The sequence below is a fragment of the Salmo trutta genome, chromosome 1 (assembly GCF_901001165.1).
Source record: "Salmo trutta chromosome 1, fSalTru1.1, whole genome shotgun sequence".
Classification (NCBI taxonomy): domain Eukaryota; kingdom Metazoa; phylum Chordata; class Actinopteri; order Salmoniformes; family Salmonidae; genus Salmo; species Salmo trutta.
The window spans coordinates 33336698-33356720 of record NC_042957.1 but is presented as its reverse complement, the minus strand read 5'-3'; the positions used below and the strand labels follow the sequence as shown (position 1 = coordinate 33356720).

The window sequence follows — 20023 nt, the reverse complement described above, 5'->3', positions numbered from 1 at the left end:
AACTAAGTCGTAAAAGCATTTTAGATTTCCAATGAACGCTGGGGAGTAGGGACAGTTACAGCTGTGTATTCACTAGGGCTGTCCCGACAAATAAATCTTGGTTGACAGAGTCATCTGTTCTTTCGACCAATCAATTCGTTGAAATTTTAAAACATATTTTTCCATATATAGACAAATCCTGTGTGTTTTAATCAAATCTCAACTATATGCACCGAGCTTGTCTGATGCTTTAAGCAAACTGTTTGATGAAATATTTAACCCACAAATGACAAGAGGGAGTCTGACCGCAATTGATTTGATTGTGCTGGGCCTGGCTCAGACTTGCTGCTCTGTGTAAAAATAAAACAGCGAGTGACTGTGTGACTAGCACCCGTTGTCGCTCTCTCCTCCCTGCTGCAGCAACCACCGCAGAACATCAGTGTGTATTGCGCTGTCTGTTGCTGAAGCTGCAACACAACTACAGCCATTTCTGACAACAAAAAATCCCTTAAAACAATCCCTCATTTGTTAAGGAAAAACATTCCCTGTTCCCTCAACTCCTGCTCTCTTTAGGTGACACATGTATGCATGTGACCAATAGGGCCTGACCTATAGCATATCATAATCACATCAGTAAATTGGTTATAACAAACTCTGAACACCATAACACGTCACAGCAAAATGGATGCAGAGGACGTGACAAATAACCTTGAGACGGGGGAATGCTTACTGGTTGCGCAGGAGGTAAAGGGGACATCAGATGTGTGGAATAAATTTGACCAGTGAAAAATTCTGGAGATCAAGAAAAAGGTCAGGAGCAAGCGATGCGTTCATATTATGTGTGCCAAACAGGTGTTGTAAAATTACAATAGAATTTTTCTGATCGTTTGGAACAATGTGAACAACACTAAATAAATTATAAGCGTACCAGAGAGTGTTGTAAAGTTATTTTTGTAAAGCCTTTATTACAGCAAAGACCAAAAACAGTCACATTCATTCGTGAATACAATTTCCGAAATAGAACGTTTTAGGCCTATTGTTTATGCTAATTATTCAATGGTCGCTTTATTACTAAAATGCTTGATTGCATTTCAAATCATGAATGACTCCTATGCTGTGTGATGACATGAAGAAATAAATTGATTGATACAGTAGCCTATATAAGTATTGAAATATAGGCCAAAGTAAGTTACAGTATTAAGACTAAACAGAATGTGCTCTTAGGCCCACAGCCCAATGGTGGTTATAACAAGGCTTACCAATGATAATGATTTTACATATTATCAGAATAATAATAACAATAAGGAGATCAAGGAAAAAGGAGGGTTATTATTATTATAAATATAATTTGACAATTTGGAACACTGTAAACAAAACTAAATAAATTATAAATACCAGAGAGGCTGGTCTAACAACAACAACAAAAAGTATAAAGCCTTTGTTACAGCATAGCAAAGATTAAAAACAGCCAAATTCGGGAAACAGTTTATCCGACATGTGGTTGCATGAGGCTTGTTGCTCACGGAATCAGTAGGCTATTAAAACACTCAAACAGGATCTGTCTTATTTCTGAAGATATGATCATTTATAAAGCCAGGCACATTTAACAGTTAGGCTATTGACTAGACTAGGGATGCACAATATATCGGTGAACATATCGGAATCGGCAGATATTTGCTAAAAACGCCAACATCGGTATAGGCCGATGTTTAGTTTAACGCCACGATGTGCAAAACCGATGTCAAAGCTGACTTGCAAACCTATATAATGTAGGTACATGACGTAATGACGCTACGTAAAATGTTATGTTATAAGTGCAACACAGCATTCCTAAACTAGCCCACAATGTCTGCTGTGTGGATCGAGCAGTCAACAAGTCGAGCAGTCATTTGAAAGATGAAGAAAATTTCAGCGAGACAACTCAAAAGGCGAAATCCATTAAAGCCAAGATAATAGAATTCATTGCCCTTGACAATCAATTGTTCTCTGTCGTGGGTGATGTTGGCTTTCGCCGACTGGTCGAGCACCGGTACACACCACCAAGTGAGCTATTTTTAAGCCCTACCGGAGTTACACAGTAGTAGCGTCACTGCTGTTAGCTTCATAACATTCATACTATGGAACGCCGTTTGAGTCTTTGCGTGTCAGAAAAGATACAGTAGCACTGTCAAAGTTGTACACGAACGATGTGTTTACAATACCGCGTTGGTAATAAAGCATCATTTGTTCGACCGCAACTTCTGGGGTAGCTAACTTTAGCTTGGTACGTAGCTAGCACCAATACAAACAGCCTGAAAACAATGATCAGTATAACCTGCAGTCGTTTTCACTATTCTTAGCAATTATTTAGGAATCCTTGTAAGTATTACCTAGGTTGCCACTTGTTGTAACTATAGCTACTGACACAGATGTCGTGTTATTTGACACGTCAAAGTGGTATTTGACGTGTATCTTTTTTGACACGCAAAGACCCAAACCGCGTTCCATAGAAATCCTGGTTGAGAATGAAACGACTGAACAAATGAACAACAAAACAGCACAGCAAGTAAGTGAAACAAATAGGTTTTGATTATGTTTTACCGCACTATGGGACTCCCAAACACGGTCGGATGTGTTCCAGCCTGGATTCGAACCAGGGACTGTAGTGACGCCTCTTACACTCAGATGCAGTGCCTTAGACCGCTGCATCCATGTGTGTGAGTTAACTATTTAACTGTACTAGAATGCTTAGAAGGCCGCAAAAATTGTAAATATCGGTTATCGGGTTTTGTTTTGGCATGGAAAATATCAGATATCGACCAAAAATGTCATATCGGTGCATCACTAGATTAGACCACTTTTCTTAGACAATTAAGGCAACGGCTGTTTTCTCATCTCCTAACTCCGCTGCTGCCTCCACCGCATTGTTCTCAACACCAATATGCTGGTTAACTTTGCTATTATGTATAAAGCAACATGGTCTAGGAAAAGGCGCCAATTCAACAGTGCACTGATATGTTTCAGAACTGCGGACAGTGACCACTATCCAACGTGGGAGAAAGCACCTTTTTTTGTATTTTTGTAGCACCATTGTCCTTATATAATATAACCATATACAATTTCAGTAGCAAATGTCTTAGACTGATGGACTGTCCATCCCCACTGCCTCCACAATTGCACAGTCCACTCAGACCAGTGTCTTGTAGTATTCACAAACTCTATGGGGAGACTGCAGTGATCAGTGACATCACAACAAAGACCACACTCCCTGCATTGGAAATCCCCATGGTCAAAACTTAAGACCATAGCAGTGTGGCCCTAGGCTGGTGTTCAGCAGAGCAGAGCCAGTCTGGAAGTAAGGCTCTAACGCTCCAAGGTGACTGCAGGGGAGCACACAAACGCACAGACCCAAACACACGCACAGAAGCCTCTGGGTGACAGGAGGTATGGCAAGGCTTAACACGCATGCAGAACAGTTACCTCAGCAGGCACGACACAGTAATAATGACTACCGGGCTAATAGCAACGGTATCACTCTGGGCGTTCACGCGCAAAGTACAATGAGAACGTTTTTTTCTATCACACCTAATGGCACACCTGACCTCAATAGGGGTACATCTGTGCATAATGTTAACTGCATAAGTAACTTGGCCATTGGCTGTTTAACTTCAATGTCTTTCATTAGAAAATCAATTAAGCATAAACGGTGATGCGCTGTCAGGAAATGAAAAATATTAAATATGGAGATGAATTTACTGTGACATTTCGTCTTTATCATGACACAGCTCTTGGATTCCTCCCCAGTTGGTGGCTGACAGTGAGTGGCAGGGTTTAACTCCGGGGTTGACACAGACAAGACCTTTCCAGGAAAACTTTAAAAAATCGTATTTAAAAAACCCCTGGCAACAACATAAAATAGGAACATTCTTTCCTTGACTCCGGGTGGTGGTTAGGGTCAAGAAATTACATTTTTCAAGAGGCAACCAGTCATACACAATGGATCAGCATTGTGGCATTGTGCAGAATGACTATTGACGTTATGAACCGTGATGGCGTAATGAAGCACGAGCTATAAATCAATCCATAAAAAGAAAAATTTGTAAATTTAACCAAATCGACTCAACCCTACTGCACAAACCCTTCAACCAAATCTGTGTATCCTCGATCTATAGCCACCACATAAGGTCAAAGGGAAACATCCATAGAAATAGAATGAATAGAATCACTTGTCTTTTTACTTATATTTAAACTCTCTATTTAAATCAGATTAGATAAGACATTGAGAACACATTCTCTTTTACAATAAAGAGCTTACCAACAAGGAGCAATGACTCCAGCAGCAAAGCAGACAAGTGAGTAGAGACTAGTGATTGATTGTAACTCCCCCCGCAGGGCAGCAGGCAGGCAGGCCACTAGGTGGTCCTCTCAGTGTGGAGCCTGGTGCCAGGTCTGGGTGGCTTGACTAGGATAATGGAGGAGGCCAATAATGGCTTGGGTACTGGGGATCAATACAGCAGCACTTAGTGACGGCTCGGGGACCCACGCAGCACTGCTAACCTCTGTGCCGCCGCCTCCACTGCCTGATTCTTGCCGGATCGTTCATCTCTAAGCTCGCCTGGTAAAGGCATAGCATGAAGATAGGCGATAGGTATCATTAAGGCTTGGCGTTATACTGTATTTTACTTCATACAGTTGAAGTCGGAAGTTTACATACACTTAGGTTGGAGTCACTAAAACTAGTTTTTCAACCACTCCACAACTTTCTTGTTAACAAACTATAGTTTTGGATAGTCGGTTAGGACATCTACTTTGTGCATGACAAGTAATTTTTCCAGCAATTGTTTACAGACAGATTATTAAATTGTATCACAATTACAGTGGGTCAGAAGTTTACATACACTAAGTTGACTGTGCCTTTAAACAGCTTGGAAAATTCCAGGAAGTTTCTTAGCAAGTTGTGGCTAAAATAAATCATGTTAGCTGCTAATGCTAATCGCAAGTAAGCTGGCTATAATAAATGTACTGAGTCAGAGCAAACGTAGCTAGCTAATATAGCCTGATACCAGTGCTGGTGTAGGCCTAAATTAGCATGCTGTTTGTGCAACAGTTCGTTCTAAATCACAGAGGAATAGGCAAAGCAGGAATATGTTAGACAAAGATTATAGGGTACCATTCCCCTGTGAAACACTGGCCAACACTTTGGTTCCTACCCTGTCACAATAACACCTCCATAGTGATCCTATTAGTATTCTAATTCCTAATTCTATGAACACCTCCATGGCATTTCCATTTGTTGCCATGTCAAACACTGCATTCAAAAAGGGCACACTTACATTCCAACTATAAAATTAAAATAATAATTATATTTCAATGATTCCAACAGTTAACCCAAGTGTTTTGATCTAAATCGCAAGTCAAATTGCAATTGCAATATTTGGTTAAAAATAAGGCCTAGACTTTTTTCCCATATCGTGCAGTCCTACATGGAAATTATATCAAATGAGATCAACTTTTGGATGAATTGTGACTGAACAGTATAAAACAATCAAAATGGAAAAAGCCCCACTGAAAACACTCGGGTCATACACAACTCAAAATACTGTCATCCTGTCAAAAATTTAAAATACATTTTGTGATACACACACACACAAACTGTTCGAAAGTTTGGGGTCACATTGATCAGAAATAGTGTAGACAATGTTAATGAGTATTGTAGCTGGAACAGGCTGATTTTTTATGGAATATCTACATGGGCCCATTATCAGCAACCATCACGCCTGTGTTCCAATGGCACGTTGTGTTAGCTAATCCAAGTTTATCATTTAAAAAAAGGCTAATTGATCATTAGAAAACCCTTTTGCAAATATGTTAGCACATCTGAAAACTGTTGTCCTGATTAAAGCATCAATAAAACTGGCCTTCTTTAGACTAGATGAGTATCAGGAGCATCAGCATTTGTCTGTTCGATTACAGGCTCGAAATGTCCAGAAACAAAGAACTTTCTTCTGATACTCGTCAGTCTATTCTTGTTCTGAGAAATGAAGGTAATTCCATGCGAGGAATTGCCAAGAAACTGAAGATCTCATACAACGCAGTGTACTACTCCCTTCACAGAACAGCGCAAACTGGCTCTAACCAGAATAGAAAGAAGAGTGGAAGGCCCCGGTGCACAACTGAGCAAGTTGACAAATACATTAGTGTCTAGTTTGAGAAACAGACACCTCACAAGTCCTCAACTGGCAGCTTCATTAAATAGTACCAGCAAAACACCAGTCTCAACAGTGAAGAGGCGACTCTGGGATGCTGGCCTTCTAGGCAGAGTTGCAAAGAAAAAGCCATATCTCAGACTGGCCAATAATAAGAAAAGATTAAGATGGGCAAAAGAACACAGACACTGGACAGAGGAACTCTACCTAGAAGGCCAGCATCCCGGAGTCGCCTCTTCACTGTTGACTTTGAGACTGGTGTTTTGTGGGTACTATTTAATGAAGCTGCCAGTTGAGGACTTGTGAGCCTTTTAAAATTATAAACTTGGATTAGCTAACACAGCGTGCCATTGGAACACAGGAGTGATGGTTGCTGATAAATGTAGATATTCCATAAAAAATATGCCGTTTCCAGCTACAATAGTCATTTACAACATTAACAATGTCTACACTGTATTCTGATCATTATTATTTGAAATGGGGGATTTTTTGTTGTTGCTTTTCTTGCAAAAACAAGGACATTTATAAGTGACTCCAAACGTTTGAACGGTTGTGTGTGTGTGTGTGTGTGTGTGTGTGTGTGTGTGTGTGTGTGTGTGTGTGTGTGTGTGTGTGTGTGTGTGTGTGTGTAATATATGCCATATTGCCCAGCCCTAGGCATCAGCACTAGCTATAAGTTCATTAGACATCAGTAGGAACCAGTGGAGGCAGCTGAGGGATGGACGGCTCATAATAATGGCTGGAACGGAGCAAATGGAATGGCATCAAACACACGGAAACCACGCGATTGATGTATTTGATACCATTACAATAATTCCGCTCCAGCCATTACCACAAGCCCGTCCTGCCCAATTAATGTGCCACCAACCTTCTGTTGTAGAAACACTATCTGCCACCACCTTGTTTTACTCAGGCTCTTAAAATAGCATACAGGACATTTCTCTGAGAGAAAAAAAACAGCAGCAATCTCACAGCTCAGAGAAAATGAGTTCTGAGGATGAAGCTAGAGAATACATAATCAAGGTACGTTCTGAATATTACCCTATTCCCTATATTGCACTACCTATAGGGCACTGGTCAAAAGTAGTGCACTTTGTAGGGTACAGGATGCCATTTGGGATGAAGTCTTACACTTCTATAAAAAATATTCTCAGAAAATTGATCTGTGGCAATTATCGCCCCCCCCCCCCCGCAACAAATTAGCGGTAAAATGCTAATAATTAGTTTCAGTTTAGAAGAAAATCAAGCTCAATGATCCTTAGCTGGGTGTATTCAGAAGTTGGTGCATACAACGGAACTTGTGAGATAGAAAAACAAATATGTAATTTGCGGATGCAGTTAAGCATTCAGAAAATCACAGGCCCGCCAAAATATAAACCAGGCTTGCGGTCAAAGAGGCTACTCAAACTGCTGTGATGGAGATATATACAAAATGGTTTTGCAAACTTGTTTAGCAATTTCAGAATGGCTGCTCAGTCCTCAGACAGTAGCATTTGTGATGGTCTCAGACAGTGTCCTGGATCTTCATGTTCAGGGTTTACTGAGCTCTGCTGGCTGACCAGCGAGCCGAGATGTCTGGGGGGGGAAGGCAGTCTGAGCTGCTCTCCTCTCCTGCTCTCCTCTCAGGCAGAACTAATCAGTCTGACATACAGACAGGCTGCTGTCTGCCACCATGAACAGTGGCAGGACTGACAATGTTGATTGCGAAATACTCTACAGACAGTTTTCATCTCAGGGCTTCTCTCTCATGCCCAGCCCTGATGATCTATTTATATTCTGTCCTTAACCAGGATCACCAGGCACTGACAATGTGGACTAGAGAGGGGACCAGAGAGAGGTCAAAACAGGGGGCAGAGTGGCTGCTAATGGGCCTGGTGGTTAAGGGGGACTGACTGACCCTGGGCATACTGACTACAACCTGATATGTCTGGCACCCCTTCAGGGCTGTAGGGGAATTTCATGGGCAACAACATCTCTGCTGAACGGGCATGGCACTACTCACGTTGAATTTGATGATGTCATAGATCAGGTAGCGCGGGACGGGCTGGCCGTTTACCTTGTCGATAATCATCTCCTGTGGAAACAAGAGACAGGGGGGTGATGAGGACAGACAGAAACCGAGAGAGAGAAAGATACCGAGAAAGAGAGATGGGGGCATAATGCTAAAACAGTGTACGGGAGACACATTCTTCTAAGAGAAAGAATTCTAAATTTGTGGTCCTATCAGATGCTGGAAAGTGCCTGTCCAACGATGGGGGGGAGGGTAAACGGAGCGGGCTGTGGGGGCTGGCTGGGTCTCCGGTGGGGTACGTACAGCAGACTGCGGCACACATCAGAGATGAGTACCAGGGAGAGGAATGGGAAACGGCAGCAGAAATAGATTTCCACATTCATCATTCAACATTGTGGAGTTGAGAATCAAGTACTTCAGAGCTGGTGAAAACCCCAACTGACACATGACTGGGTTTCACAGCCATGTTATGCAACTAGGTGGCTGCCAGTTGAGGACTTGAGCCTTTTAAAATTATAAACTTGGATTAGCTAACACAACATGTCATTGGAACACAGGAGTGATGGTTGCTGATAATGGGCCTCTGTACGCCTATGTAGATATTACATTTAAAAAATAAAATCAGCCGTTTCCAGCTACAATAGTCATTTACAACATTAACAATGTCTACACTGTATTTCTGATCAATTTGATGTTATTTTAATGGAAAAAATATGCTTCTCTTTCAAAAACAAGGACATTTCTAAGTGACCCCAACGGTAGTGTGTATACGAGAGATAGAGCAATATATTTACACATTCATCATTGTGGAGTTGAGAATCAGGTACTTAGAGCTGGTGAGAAGCGAGCTCGAACGATAAAGAGCGAGAGAGCGAGCGAGCGCGATAACGAGCAAGAGAGCGCGATAACGAGCGAGAGAGCGCGAGACAGTGAGCGAGAGAACGAGCGAGAGAGCGCGAGAACGAGCGAGAGAGCGCGAGAACAAGCGAGAGAGCGCGAGAACAAGCGAGAGAGCGAGAACGAGCGAGAGAGCTTGAGAACGAGCGAGAGAGCGAGCTCGAGAACGAGCGAGAGAGCGAGAACGAGCGAGAACGAGCGAGAGAGCGAGAACGAGCGAGAGAGCGAGAACGAGCGAGAGAGCGCGAGAACGAGCGAGAGCGAGACAGCGAACTAGAGAGCGAACGAGAGAGAGAACGAGAGAGCAGACTATATGAATAATTTCCCAATGGGTATCATATCGTAGGCTAAGCATCATACAGTACGCATCACCATTCTGACACATTACCTGTAGGAACATCAAGGGAACTACTGCTTTACAGCTAATTTGGTACAATTTCACTCTAGTTTATGTCCTTTGAAGGGATCTTACTCAAAATATTTACTCCAATGTGAGTGTACAAACACAGACAAATAAAAGACAACACTGAGTGTATTGCTCTGGGGGATGAATTTAGTTGTATCTCTGCGAGTTGACCTCTGTACACGCAGCAGTGCAGCACACTGAGGCAGTAACTGTTATGTATTGTGTGTGGGGGGTGTACGAATAAGCTAAAGTGACTAGCAGCAGAGCCACTACAACAGAAGAGCTTGTGATCGAATGTATGCAGCAACAGTTCCACAGGCAATATATCTGCAAACATGAAAAGACATTTTAGGTCTCTGGGTAGAGTTCACTAAAAACACTGACATGAATTCCAAACACACAAGAGAAGCCTTGTGGCAGAGGCAGATTATGTGTAAGTAGTACGATTCTATGAAGAATATATGGATGAAACTGTGCATAGCTGAGTCATGGTTCAGCTAGACAGACTGTCACATCTGCAGAGTGGAGCTGCTTCAAAAGCCTGCTAATGTGTTCCCTGCACACAAGGCCCAAACAAAGAGACAACCCACCATCTCAATCAGTCACTGAATTACCGAAGATGCTTGAGAATAATATTGCTCAGAGCATAAAAGACACGTCCGTCTTAGAGAAAAGTGATGATGGCTAAGCAAACTAACCTCGATAACAAGCCCCCCACATAATTGGGCTCCTGTACAGAAGACCAGGCATTGTACACCGGCATGACGCATAATGGCAACTAGCCTCTTCTCTCCCTGGTTCCGATTAGAGTGATAATGACTGGTGTCTTGTGCACCTGCTGCTTGGGGAGTGCTGGGACCTGGCTTAGTCCCAAATGGCATCCTATTCCCTGTATAGTGCACTACTTTTGACCAGGGCCAACAGGGAATATCACTATATTTGGAATGAACACCTTCTCTAGTACAAAAACCCTCCAGTAGCCCAGATTGGCCTGTTATTACACGGTGAAGACATGACAGCCACTAACAAAAAGCCTCCTGGGAGGAAGGTATCTATGCAGTACAGTACAATACAGAGCAGGATAAAGGCGGATGAATCTATGGTATTTCTGGTATGATTTACGAACAGTGTTTCCCCCTCCTGTCTTGTGTGGTGGCGGACTGGGTGAAAGGCTCACTGCTCTCACTGTTCTCCTCTAGGCCTAGGTGTTGATAGGAGCCACAGGGTTCTCCTGGTGTGGAAGGAGGCTGACAACAGCTACTTTCTGCTGTCAGTCGTGTAGGTGGAGCAGAAGGGCGATATGATTAGGGGTACGGGGTCAGGCAGGGGACATAAAGGGCAGGAAGAATAAAGACAGTACGAATCACCATTCTGAGACTTTTTTATTTAACTAGGCAAGTCAGTTAAGAACAAATTCTTATTTACAATGATGGCCAAGGAACAGTGGGTTAACTGCCTTGTTCAGGGGTTAGAACGACAGATTTTTACCTTGTCAACTCGGGGATTCGATCTAGCAACCTTTTGGTTACTTGGCCAATGCTCTAACCACTAGGCTACCTGCCGCCCCATTACCTTGGGGGAAGAAAGAAAAGGACACACACACACAGTGAAGGACTTACCCCGTCAAGTAGTGTGTTGGCTAAGTGAACGCGGAGGTCTTTCCGAAAGGGGAATTCTAGGTTGGCTATGTGGAACACCGAGTTGTCTCTGTCGATCATGTGCACCTCATTCTTCCCATTTATCAGCATCATATACCTGTGGGGGAAAAAAAGCAAAGAAAGCCTCTTTAATAAGTTTACATAACATCTTTAAGTTAACAACTATTTACTAGTAAGTAGCAAACATTCAACAAACAAAGCAGAGGCAATATACATATTGAATGCTGTAAATTGATGGCAAAGTTTCACTCCAACTGGAATTGGCTTTTTACATGGATTAAAAACCAAGCCAGACAGCCATTTTATAGCAGACAAACAGCTGCATCCGGATTACTCCGAGCTGCAGATTCAACTGCATTTCTTACAGTTAAAATCAAAACTTTGTTGGGTTAAAGCTGCAATATGCAACATTTTGGCAACCCGACCAAATTCACAAAGAGTATGTGATGAGTCAAAAAAGTTTGTGCAAAAAGGGTCAATGCAGATACCGTAATTTCCGGACTATTAAGCGCACCTGAATATAAGCCGCACCCACTGAATTTGAAAAAAAAATATTATTTTGAACATAAATAAGCCGCACGTGTCTATAAGCCGCAGGTGCCTACCGGTACATTGAAGCAAATTAACTTTACACAGGCTTGTAACAAAAATAAATAGGCTTTAACGAAAAACGGCTTGTAACAAAAAAATTAAAAAAATAGCAGTAAGCTTTAGTTGTCTTTTTGCACTGAGTCAATTCCTCACGCTGCTGTTTCCAATGTCTTATCATCGACTCATTAAGACCAAGCTCCCGTGCAGCAGCTCTATTTCCTTTTCCAACAGCCAGATCAAATCGCCTTCAACTTGAAAGCTGCATCATATGTATTTCTCCGTGTCTTTGCCATGATGAGGGTGACAAAATGACTCCCGTAATGATGATGGGAAGTTTGAGAGCGCTCGATTTGATCTAAACAGTAAACAAAAAAGTTGTTTGACCTTAACCCGTTCGGCAATTTCATTGGTCTAATGAAAGCTTCATGCCGCCAAAAAACTGAGCACGTCACAGAATGTGTGGTTTTTTTTTTAAAACAATTGAAAGCGGGAAAAATCCATATATTAGCCGCGTCATTGTTTAAGCCGCGAGGTTCAAAGCTGGGAAAAAAGTTGCGGCTTATAGTCCGCAAATTACGGTAGTTCGGGTAGCTACTGGTTAAATATTTAAAGCTGCAATATTCAACTTTTTGGGTGACCCCACCAAATTCACATAGAAATGTGACTTATAGATCTGTCATTCTCATTTAAAGCAAGTCTAAGAAGCGGTAGATCTGTTCCATGTGCATATTTCTAGGCTTCCAGTTATGTTTAGTTTTTTACTTTCGGATTTGTACACCAGCTTCAAACAGCTGAAAATACTATATTTTTGGTTATGGAAAATATATTTCACAGCAGTTTAGATGGTACAATAATTCTCTTCACAATGACTGCTTGTTTTGTCACAAACTGAAATTAAGCGAACTATTCAAATTTTTGCAACCAGGAAATGACGGAGCGATTTCTGCAACATTACACCTTTAATAGAGTATCTGGGGAACAACACAGAATCAAACTCCAAACTTACCTCAACTCCTACTAACAAAAACAGCCGCATTATATTCTAGTGCACGTAGACACTTTCAAACCAATTCTCTCCTCTATTGACAAAACTGAATGACAAAAAAAGTCACAGGCTCTGATATATTGTGATGTTATGTCCTAAAGCAGCTCTGCTTCAATGCAAATGTGCCAGCCTCCAGTTAGACATGGCTCTATCTTCAAATAGCACAATGTGCTGCTACATTCACAGGCAGTAGCGAGGCGAGTTGTTTCACTGATAGAGGAAGTTTTTGCACTAATCCTGAATTAGTTCCTCGGGCATTTGCAGGTGAGATACAAGACTTAGTTTGCATTAAGAAATACACTGCACTATCCTTGGCCTCAGGAAGACCACATAAGCTTGCAGTACAAACACAGTCCTTCACCATTTTATCAAGATACTGTGGATGCATATTAATGATTTTATTCTGAGAAACTTTGAGAAAGCTCTTTGACTACATCTACAGTACAGGACTAGAGGCAAGGACATACACCACTGATCCAGCCATTCAGGAGGAGTGGTGTCCTTATCTCGCTCCTTCTCTTTGGCCTTGCAGATTCTTGAACAGTACTTTTTCAATGCCACAATAGGACACACACACACACAGGTCCTCATTCAAATCACCACAGTGCCACACCAGATAATCCTACTGCTTTGAACTTTGTTTAATTAGAATATCCTCAAGAGAGACGTGAAAGACAGGACATTGCAGTGTATCTGAGTTTTTTAAGAAGCTGCTAAGCAAATATGATAGGACCCAGGCTCTCTTGCTCCAGTCTACATATTTACATGGGTGATGGTAGAGGAGACTGGCAAGAGAGATGTGGAATGTGGTGGTGAAGAGGGAGACCAACTTAAGTAGCTAGCAGTCTGTCACACCTCTGTCTGATTACTGTCTGATCCCTCCATCACACCAACCAGATGGAGGGATGAAGTGGAGGATACAAAGCTTTCCTTCAATTACATACCTGCGAACATCAGCTTTTACATTCAGACAAACTCTTACTTTTAAAAAGGGTGGACGCAGGTGGACAGTGAATAACTTACTGTCTCTGACAGGATATCTGTATGGTAACAGTGGTGGAGGTGGAGACCAATTAGAAGTTTGTGATGACAAAGGGGATTTGGGATGGACGTACAGTATGTTAAGGATGGGACAACCCCTATGATACCCATGGTATCACCCATAGCATAGACACACAGAGGATGGAAGAGTCCACAGACACTAAGGTGGGGGTATCTGGGTGAAAGATACAGAGGCAGTGGAGGGGGATAAAGTCTAAGTGCTCTAGTTCAGTGTTGCACTGAACTCCAGTCCTTAAGTACCCCCAAACAGCACACATTTTTGTTGCAGCCCCAGACAAAAACACCTGATTTAACTTGTCAAGGGCTTAGTGATTAATTGACAAGTAGAATCAGGTGCGCTTGTCCGGGACCACAACAAAAAGATGTACCGTTGGGGGTACTGAAAGACTGGAGTTGGGAAGACCTGCTCTAGTTGAGTCTAGAGCATGGCCCTCCAACGCTGTTCCTGGAGAGCTACCCTCCTGTGGGTTTTCGCTCCAACCCAGTTGTAACTGATATCGTTCAGCTTATCAACCAGCTAATTATTAGAATCAGGTGTGCTAAACTAGGGTTGAAGCGAAACACCTACAGGATGATGGCTCTCCAGGAACAGGGTTTGGCGAGCCCTGGTCTAGAGCTATTGTCAAGATATGAGGCAATACACTGGTGCGAACACAAAGTTGATCAAAATCTCCTTCAGTTAAGAGGTTTGAAATAGAAAAATGGCTACATGCACCAACAACCTCAGCCATCATAGATTGTTTTTTGCATTTTATTGAGGGCATGGCAAAGAGCAAAGCGCAAACAAAAAGCTGTCAAGCCAACTGCTCCTGTTTGGGTAATTGAATCAAAAAAATCTACAGTCAACAGGAAAACTGTTATGCGTAAAAGGAAACCCATGAAAGTCAACAACAGAACATGAAAATGCCTGATCTGATTCCAGGGGTATGGAGGTTCCTAAGGAGAGCTGAGGGGATGTGATCAAACACACACACACACACACACACACACACACATTTCCTCTTACAATCAACACACAAAAAAATCTGCTCGGCAATGATTATATGGCAGAGTTGATGAATCCAGTTACATGCTTCCGGGAGGCCGACTTGCCACCGCTCTCTCTCCATCGGCAAATGCCAAGTATTGAGTGAAGCAAGATGTTTTAAATGAGCAACTCCGTATCATTTCCGGTTTTATTCCTAAAAAGGTTAAGTATCCTAATCAACGCATCCTAAACCAGTGAGCAAATTAGCTCGCTCCCCATTACACCACTTTATGACATTAGTGCAATCATGCAGTGCTAATGGCACCCGGCTTATTATGCAAACTAGTAAATTAACACAAAGGCGGGCCTGGCCTATTGGATGGCGATGTGAACCCATTTTAAAATGCAGTGACAGATGTACAGCTCACCAGGGGAGAGGAGACTGACAGAGATACAGTTCAAGTCAGAAGTTTACATACACTTAGGTTGGAGTCATTAAAACTCATTTTTCAACCACTCCACAAGTTTCTTGTTAAACTATAGTTTTGGCAAGTCGGTTTGGACATCTACTTTGTGCATGACACAAGTCATTTTTACAACAATTGTTTATACAGATAGATTATTTCACTTAATCACAATTCAAGTGGGTCAGAAGTTTACATACACTAAAGTTGACAGTGCCTTTAAACAGCTTGGAAAATTACAGAAAATGATCTCATGGCTTTAGAAGCTTCTGATAGGCTAATTGACATCATTTGAGTGAATTGGAGGTGTACCTGTGGATGTATTTCAAGGCCTACCTTCAAACTCAGTGCCTCTTTGCTTGACATCATGGGAACATCAAAAGAAAATCAGCCAAGACCTCAGAAGAAAAATTGTAGACCACCACAAGTCTGGTTCATCATTGGGAGCAATTTCCAAACGCCTGAAGGTACCACGTTCATCTGTACAAACAATAGTACGCAAGTATAAACACCATGGGACCACGCAGCCATCATACCGCTCAGGAAGGAGAAGCGTTCTGTCTCCTAGAGATGAACATACTTTGGAAAAGTGCAAAATCAATCCCGGAACAACAGCAAAGGACCCTGTGAAGATGCTGGAGGAAACCGGTACAGTATTTTCTATATCCACAGTAAAACGAGTCCTATATTGACATAACCTGAAAGGCTGCTCAGAAACAAAGAAGTCACTGCTCAAAAACGGCAGACTATGGTTTGCAACTGCACATGGGGACAAAGATCGTACTTTTTGGAGAAATGTCCTCTGGTCTGATGAAACAAAAACAGAACTGTTTGGCCATAATAACCATCATTATGTTAGGAGGAAAAAGGGGGAGGCTTGCAAGCCGAAAAACACCATCCCAACCGTGAAGCACGGGGTGGCAGCATCATGTTGTGGGGGTGCTTTGCTGCAGGAGGGACTGGTGCACTTCACAAAATAGATGGCATCATGAGGCAGGAAAATTATGTGCATATATTGAAGCAACATCTCAAGACATCAGTCAGGAAGTTAAAGCTTGGTCGCAAATGGGTCTTCCAAGTGGACTATGACCCCCAAGCATACTTCAAAGGTTGTGGCAAAATGGCTTAAGGACAACAAAGTCAAGGTATTGGAGTGGCCATCACAAAACCCTGACCTCAATCCCATAGAACATTTGTGGGCAGAACTGAAAGTGTGCGAGCATGGAGGCCTACAAACCTGACTCAGTTACAACAGCTCTGTCAGAAGGAATGGGCCAAAATTCACCCAACTTATTGTGGGAAGCTTGTGGAAGGTTACCCCAAACATTTGACCCACGTTAAACAATTTAAAGGCAATGCTCCCAAATACTAATTGAGTGCATGTAAACTTCTGACCCAGTGGGAATGTGATGAAAGAAAAAAAAAAGCTGAAATAAATCACTCTCTCTACTATTATTCTGACATTTCACATTCTTAAAATAAATTGGTGATCTAACAGACCTAAGACAGGGAATTTTTACTAAGATTAAATGTCAGGAATTGTGAAAACTGACTTTGAATGCATGTAAACTTCCAACTTCAACTGTAGATGGCAGATCACTTGGTAGTTCCCCACTACCAAATTCACTACATTTTCCACAGCGTGAGCAGCAGTAAGAAGAACTGCAGGTGGGGAAAAAAAACGTAATCAGATATGGATTACACCTAATTCATTTGCCATCTATACCAGCTTGTTCAGAGAGCTCTGGAAGGCATTCAGGTCCCTGAGAAGTGGGATACAATGGCTGTCCCCCAAATGGCACTCTATTCCTTAGAGTGCATTACTTTGGACCAGAGCCCAGGGGTGCATTTGGGACTAAAACAATATGAGACAGGCCCTGAGAGAGAACCTCTCAGCCAATGAGAGACAAGCATGCACTCTCATAGCAAATCAAGACACCTAAAAGTGACTTTTTTCAGTCTTTCACTCTTGACCTGTAACAGGATTACGAGTAGGACCAACAGCGTGCTACCAAAGTAAAAGGCATCTAATCTTCCAGCTACAATGACAGTGCAGGTCTGCAAAGTAAGGCCATAAAAACTGTTGGACCTAGTTATTATAAAGACAAAAAAGTATGACAGTGCAGGTGTGCTGGAGCTGTACTAGTCCAGAGAGGATGTTGGTTGAGTTCCTCATCCCTGTGAGTGAGGAGTGGTGAGCCACATCTGCCTTGCGGTCCTTTGCTCCTATAGAGACTCTGTTCTGGTAGAATCAATGCCTGCATCTACTCTGCAGATAAAGATTCAGGAGTCTGGACAACAGCCTCTTTGGTATCCCATAAGACACATTCAGGCAAACAGTCAGACAGACACACGCTTTAAAAATACGTTTAGTGTATTGTTTAGTGTTGTGTAGTGGCTTTGCTGGCATGCATTAAAAGAAAAGTTGAGTTTGCCCCACCAAGACGTACATGATAAAAAATCACTAAAGAGCCTGGTTCCTCTCTAGGTTTCTTCCTAGGTTCCTGCCTTTCTAGGGAGTTTTTCCTAGCCACCGTGTTTCTACATCGGCATTGCTTGCTGTTTGTGGTTTTAGGCTGGGTTTCTGTATAGCACTTTGTGATATCTTCTGATGTAAAAAGGGCTTTATAAATACATTTGCTTGATACTAACATCAGGGCATAAAATCTCTTTAAAAAAAAAAATGCCTACCACCCGCCAAATGCGGAGGGGAAAAAAAATTATATTTCACCAGCCATGTAAGCGGGTGGTCAATTTGCAGGGCTCTACAGCGCGACCATGACATTCACATTTGCAAATAAACATAGTCAGAAGTCAAGTATGAGCACATGTGCAAGTTGTGATTTCAAGCAGAAAAATGCTGCAGTAGCTATCTTCAAAGTTTCTGCCATTTTGTTCCATAGCTGCTAATCGCACAAAGAAATAATGGTATATCCCGCCTCACACAGCAGCACTGCCTGAGTTAACTGCTTATAGATACATTTTCGGAAGCACTGCACACAGGTACAAACGTTTGTCTAATTTACTCAGTCTACAAAGTGAGACTTTGTCCTCTTGTTTTTTGGCTATTTACATTGAAAAACAACCAAGCTTGTGAACAAAACAATGTTAGTTAAGAACAAATTCTTATTTACAATGACGGCCTACACCGGCCAAACCCGGACAACGCTGGGCCAATTGTGCAGGGCCCTATGGGACTCCCAATTAGGGCCGGTTGTGATACAGCCTGGATTCGAACCAGGGTGTCTAATGACGCTCCTAGCATTGAGATGCAGTGCCTTAGACCGCTGCGCCACTCGGGAGCTGAAGAGATGGCACCTACTTGGTTTCCACTAGAGAACACAGCCAGTCAAAATTGTATATATCGTTAAAAAAATCATGAAGACTTACAGTCAGGGTTAAGCATAATGTTAGCAGTGTGGATAAGGTTAGGTATAAAATAACATTTTAAGATGATACATTTTAGAAATAGACTGGGTTTATTTTTTTTTAACCTTTATTTAACTAGGCAAGTCAGTTAAGAACAAATTATTATTTTCAATGACGGCCTAGGAACAGTGGGTTAACTGCCTTGTTCATAGGGCAGAACGACAGAATTTTACCGTGTCAGCTCGGGGATTCAATCTTGCAACCTTTCGGTTACTAGTTCAACGCTCTGACCACTAGGCTACTTGACTTTGTGGCTGTGGTAACTAGTGATGACTGTCTACTAGTAGTCAGATCCAAAATCTATCTATCTATCTATCTATCTATCTATCTCTCTCCCTATCTCTCCCTCTCTCTATCTCTCCCTCATATATATATATATATATATATATATATCTCACACACACACACACACACACACACACACACACACACACACACACACACACACACACACCCTCCCGCCTTTAGGAGGTGCAGCTTTTGACTCGGGTGACAAAAATAAATTGAGCAATAATCCACATTACTTCTTACTAATACCTTTCTTGTTTTAGAAACATTACAAAGCACAGTCATCCATTTGTTTGGGGTGGTTTTTCACTGATAAATAATCTGAGTGTCTGGTCTATTTTTTTTTATAAATCTACTAAACCTGCCACAGTGGCTGGTGGACCAAAAAGTTAATTTTATGCCCTGGCGCACATGATTACCCCAAGGCTTTCAGCTTTGGTTGGGATATAGGCTATAGACCTTCTTTCACACATAATTTACAAATGCGAACAACCCATCTAGCTAAACGGAGTGCTTTTAGAACACTGTTGGGGCCAGGGCCAGACGCATAATCTCAATCTAACCATTACATTGAAATGGTTCCAGGTGGGCCCTGGAAAGTGGAGCTGTAATAGTCCTCCACACCTGTACTCCACTGGAGGGGATCAGTGAGAATGACCCAGGTCTCTAGGGCTGTATCCTAAACGGCCTTACTTCCTAAATAGTGCACTACTTTTGGGGTTAATGATGCCATTTCAAATCTAATTTTATTTGTCACAGACATATTTAGCTGATGTTATTGCGCGGGTGTAGTGAAATGCTTGTGTTCCTAGCTCCAACAGTGCAGTAGTATCTAACAATTCACAAAAATATACACAAATATAAAAAAGTTTAAAAAAAACGGAATTAAGAAACATAAATATTAGGACGAGCAATGTCGGAGTGGCATTGACTAAAATACAGTAGAATAGCATACATATGAAATTAGTAAAACTGTATGTAAACATTATTAAAGTGAACAGTGATTCCATGACTATGTAAATAGGGCAGCAGCCTCTAAGG

The 20023-nt window shown here is 42.0% G+C and overlaps 1 protein-coding gene across 1 annotated transcript in view; it reads right to left on the bottom strand.

Moving 5' to 3' along the window:
- rngtt (RNA guanylyltransferase and 5'-phosphatase) overlaps nt 1-20023 on the bottom strand; it is a 149594-nt gene that overhangs the window by 103934 nt on the left and 25637 nt on the right. Inside the window, exons 10-11 of the mRNA XM_029754085.1 lie at nt 11098-11233; nt 8167-8238 (exon numbers count right to left, since the gene is read on the bottom strand). Of these exons, the coding sequence (XP_029609945.1) occupies nt 8167-8238; nt 11098-11233 (208 nt within the window). The remainder of the gene's footprint in view (nt 1-8166; nt 8239-11097; nt 11234-20023) is intronic.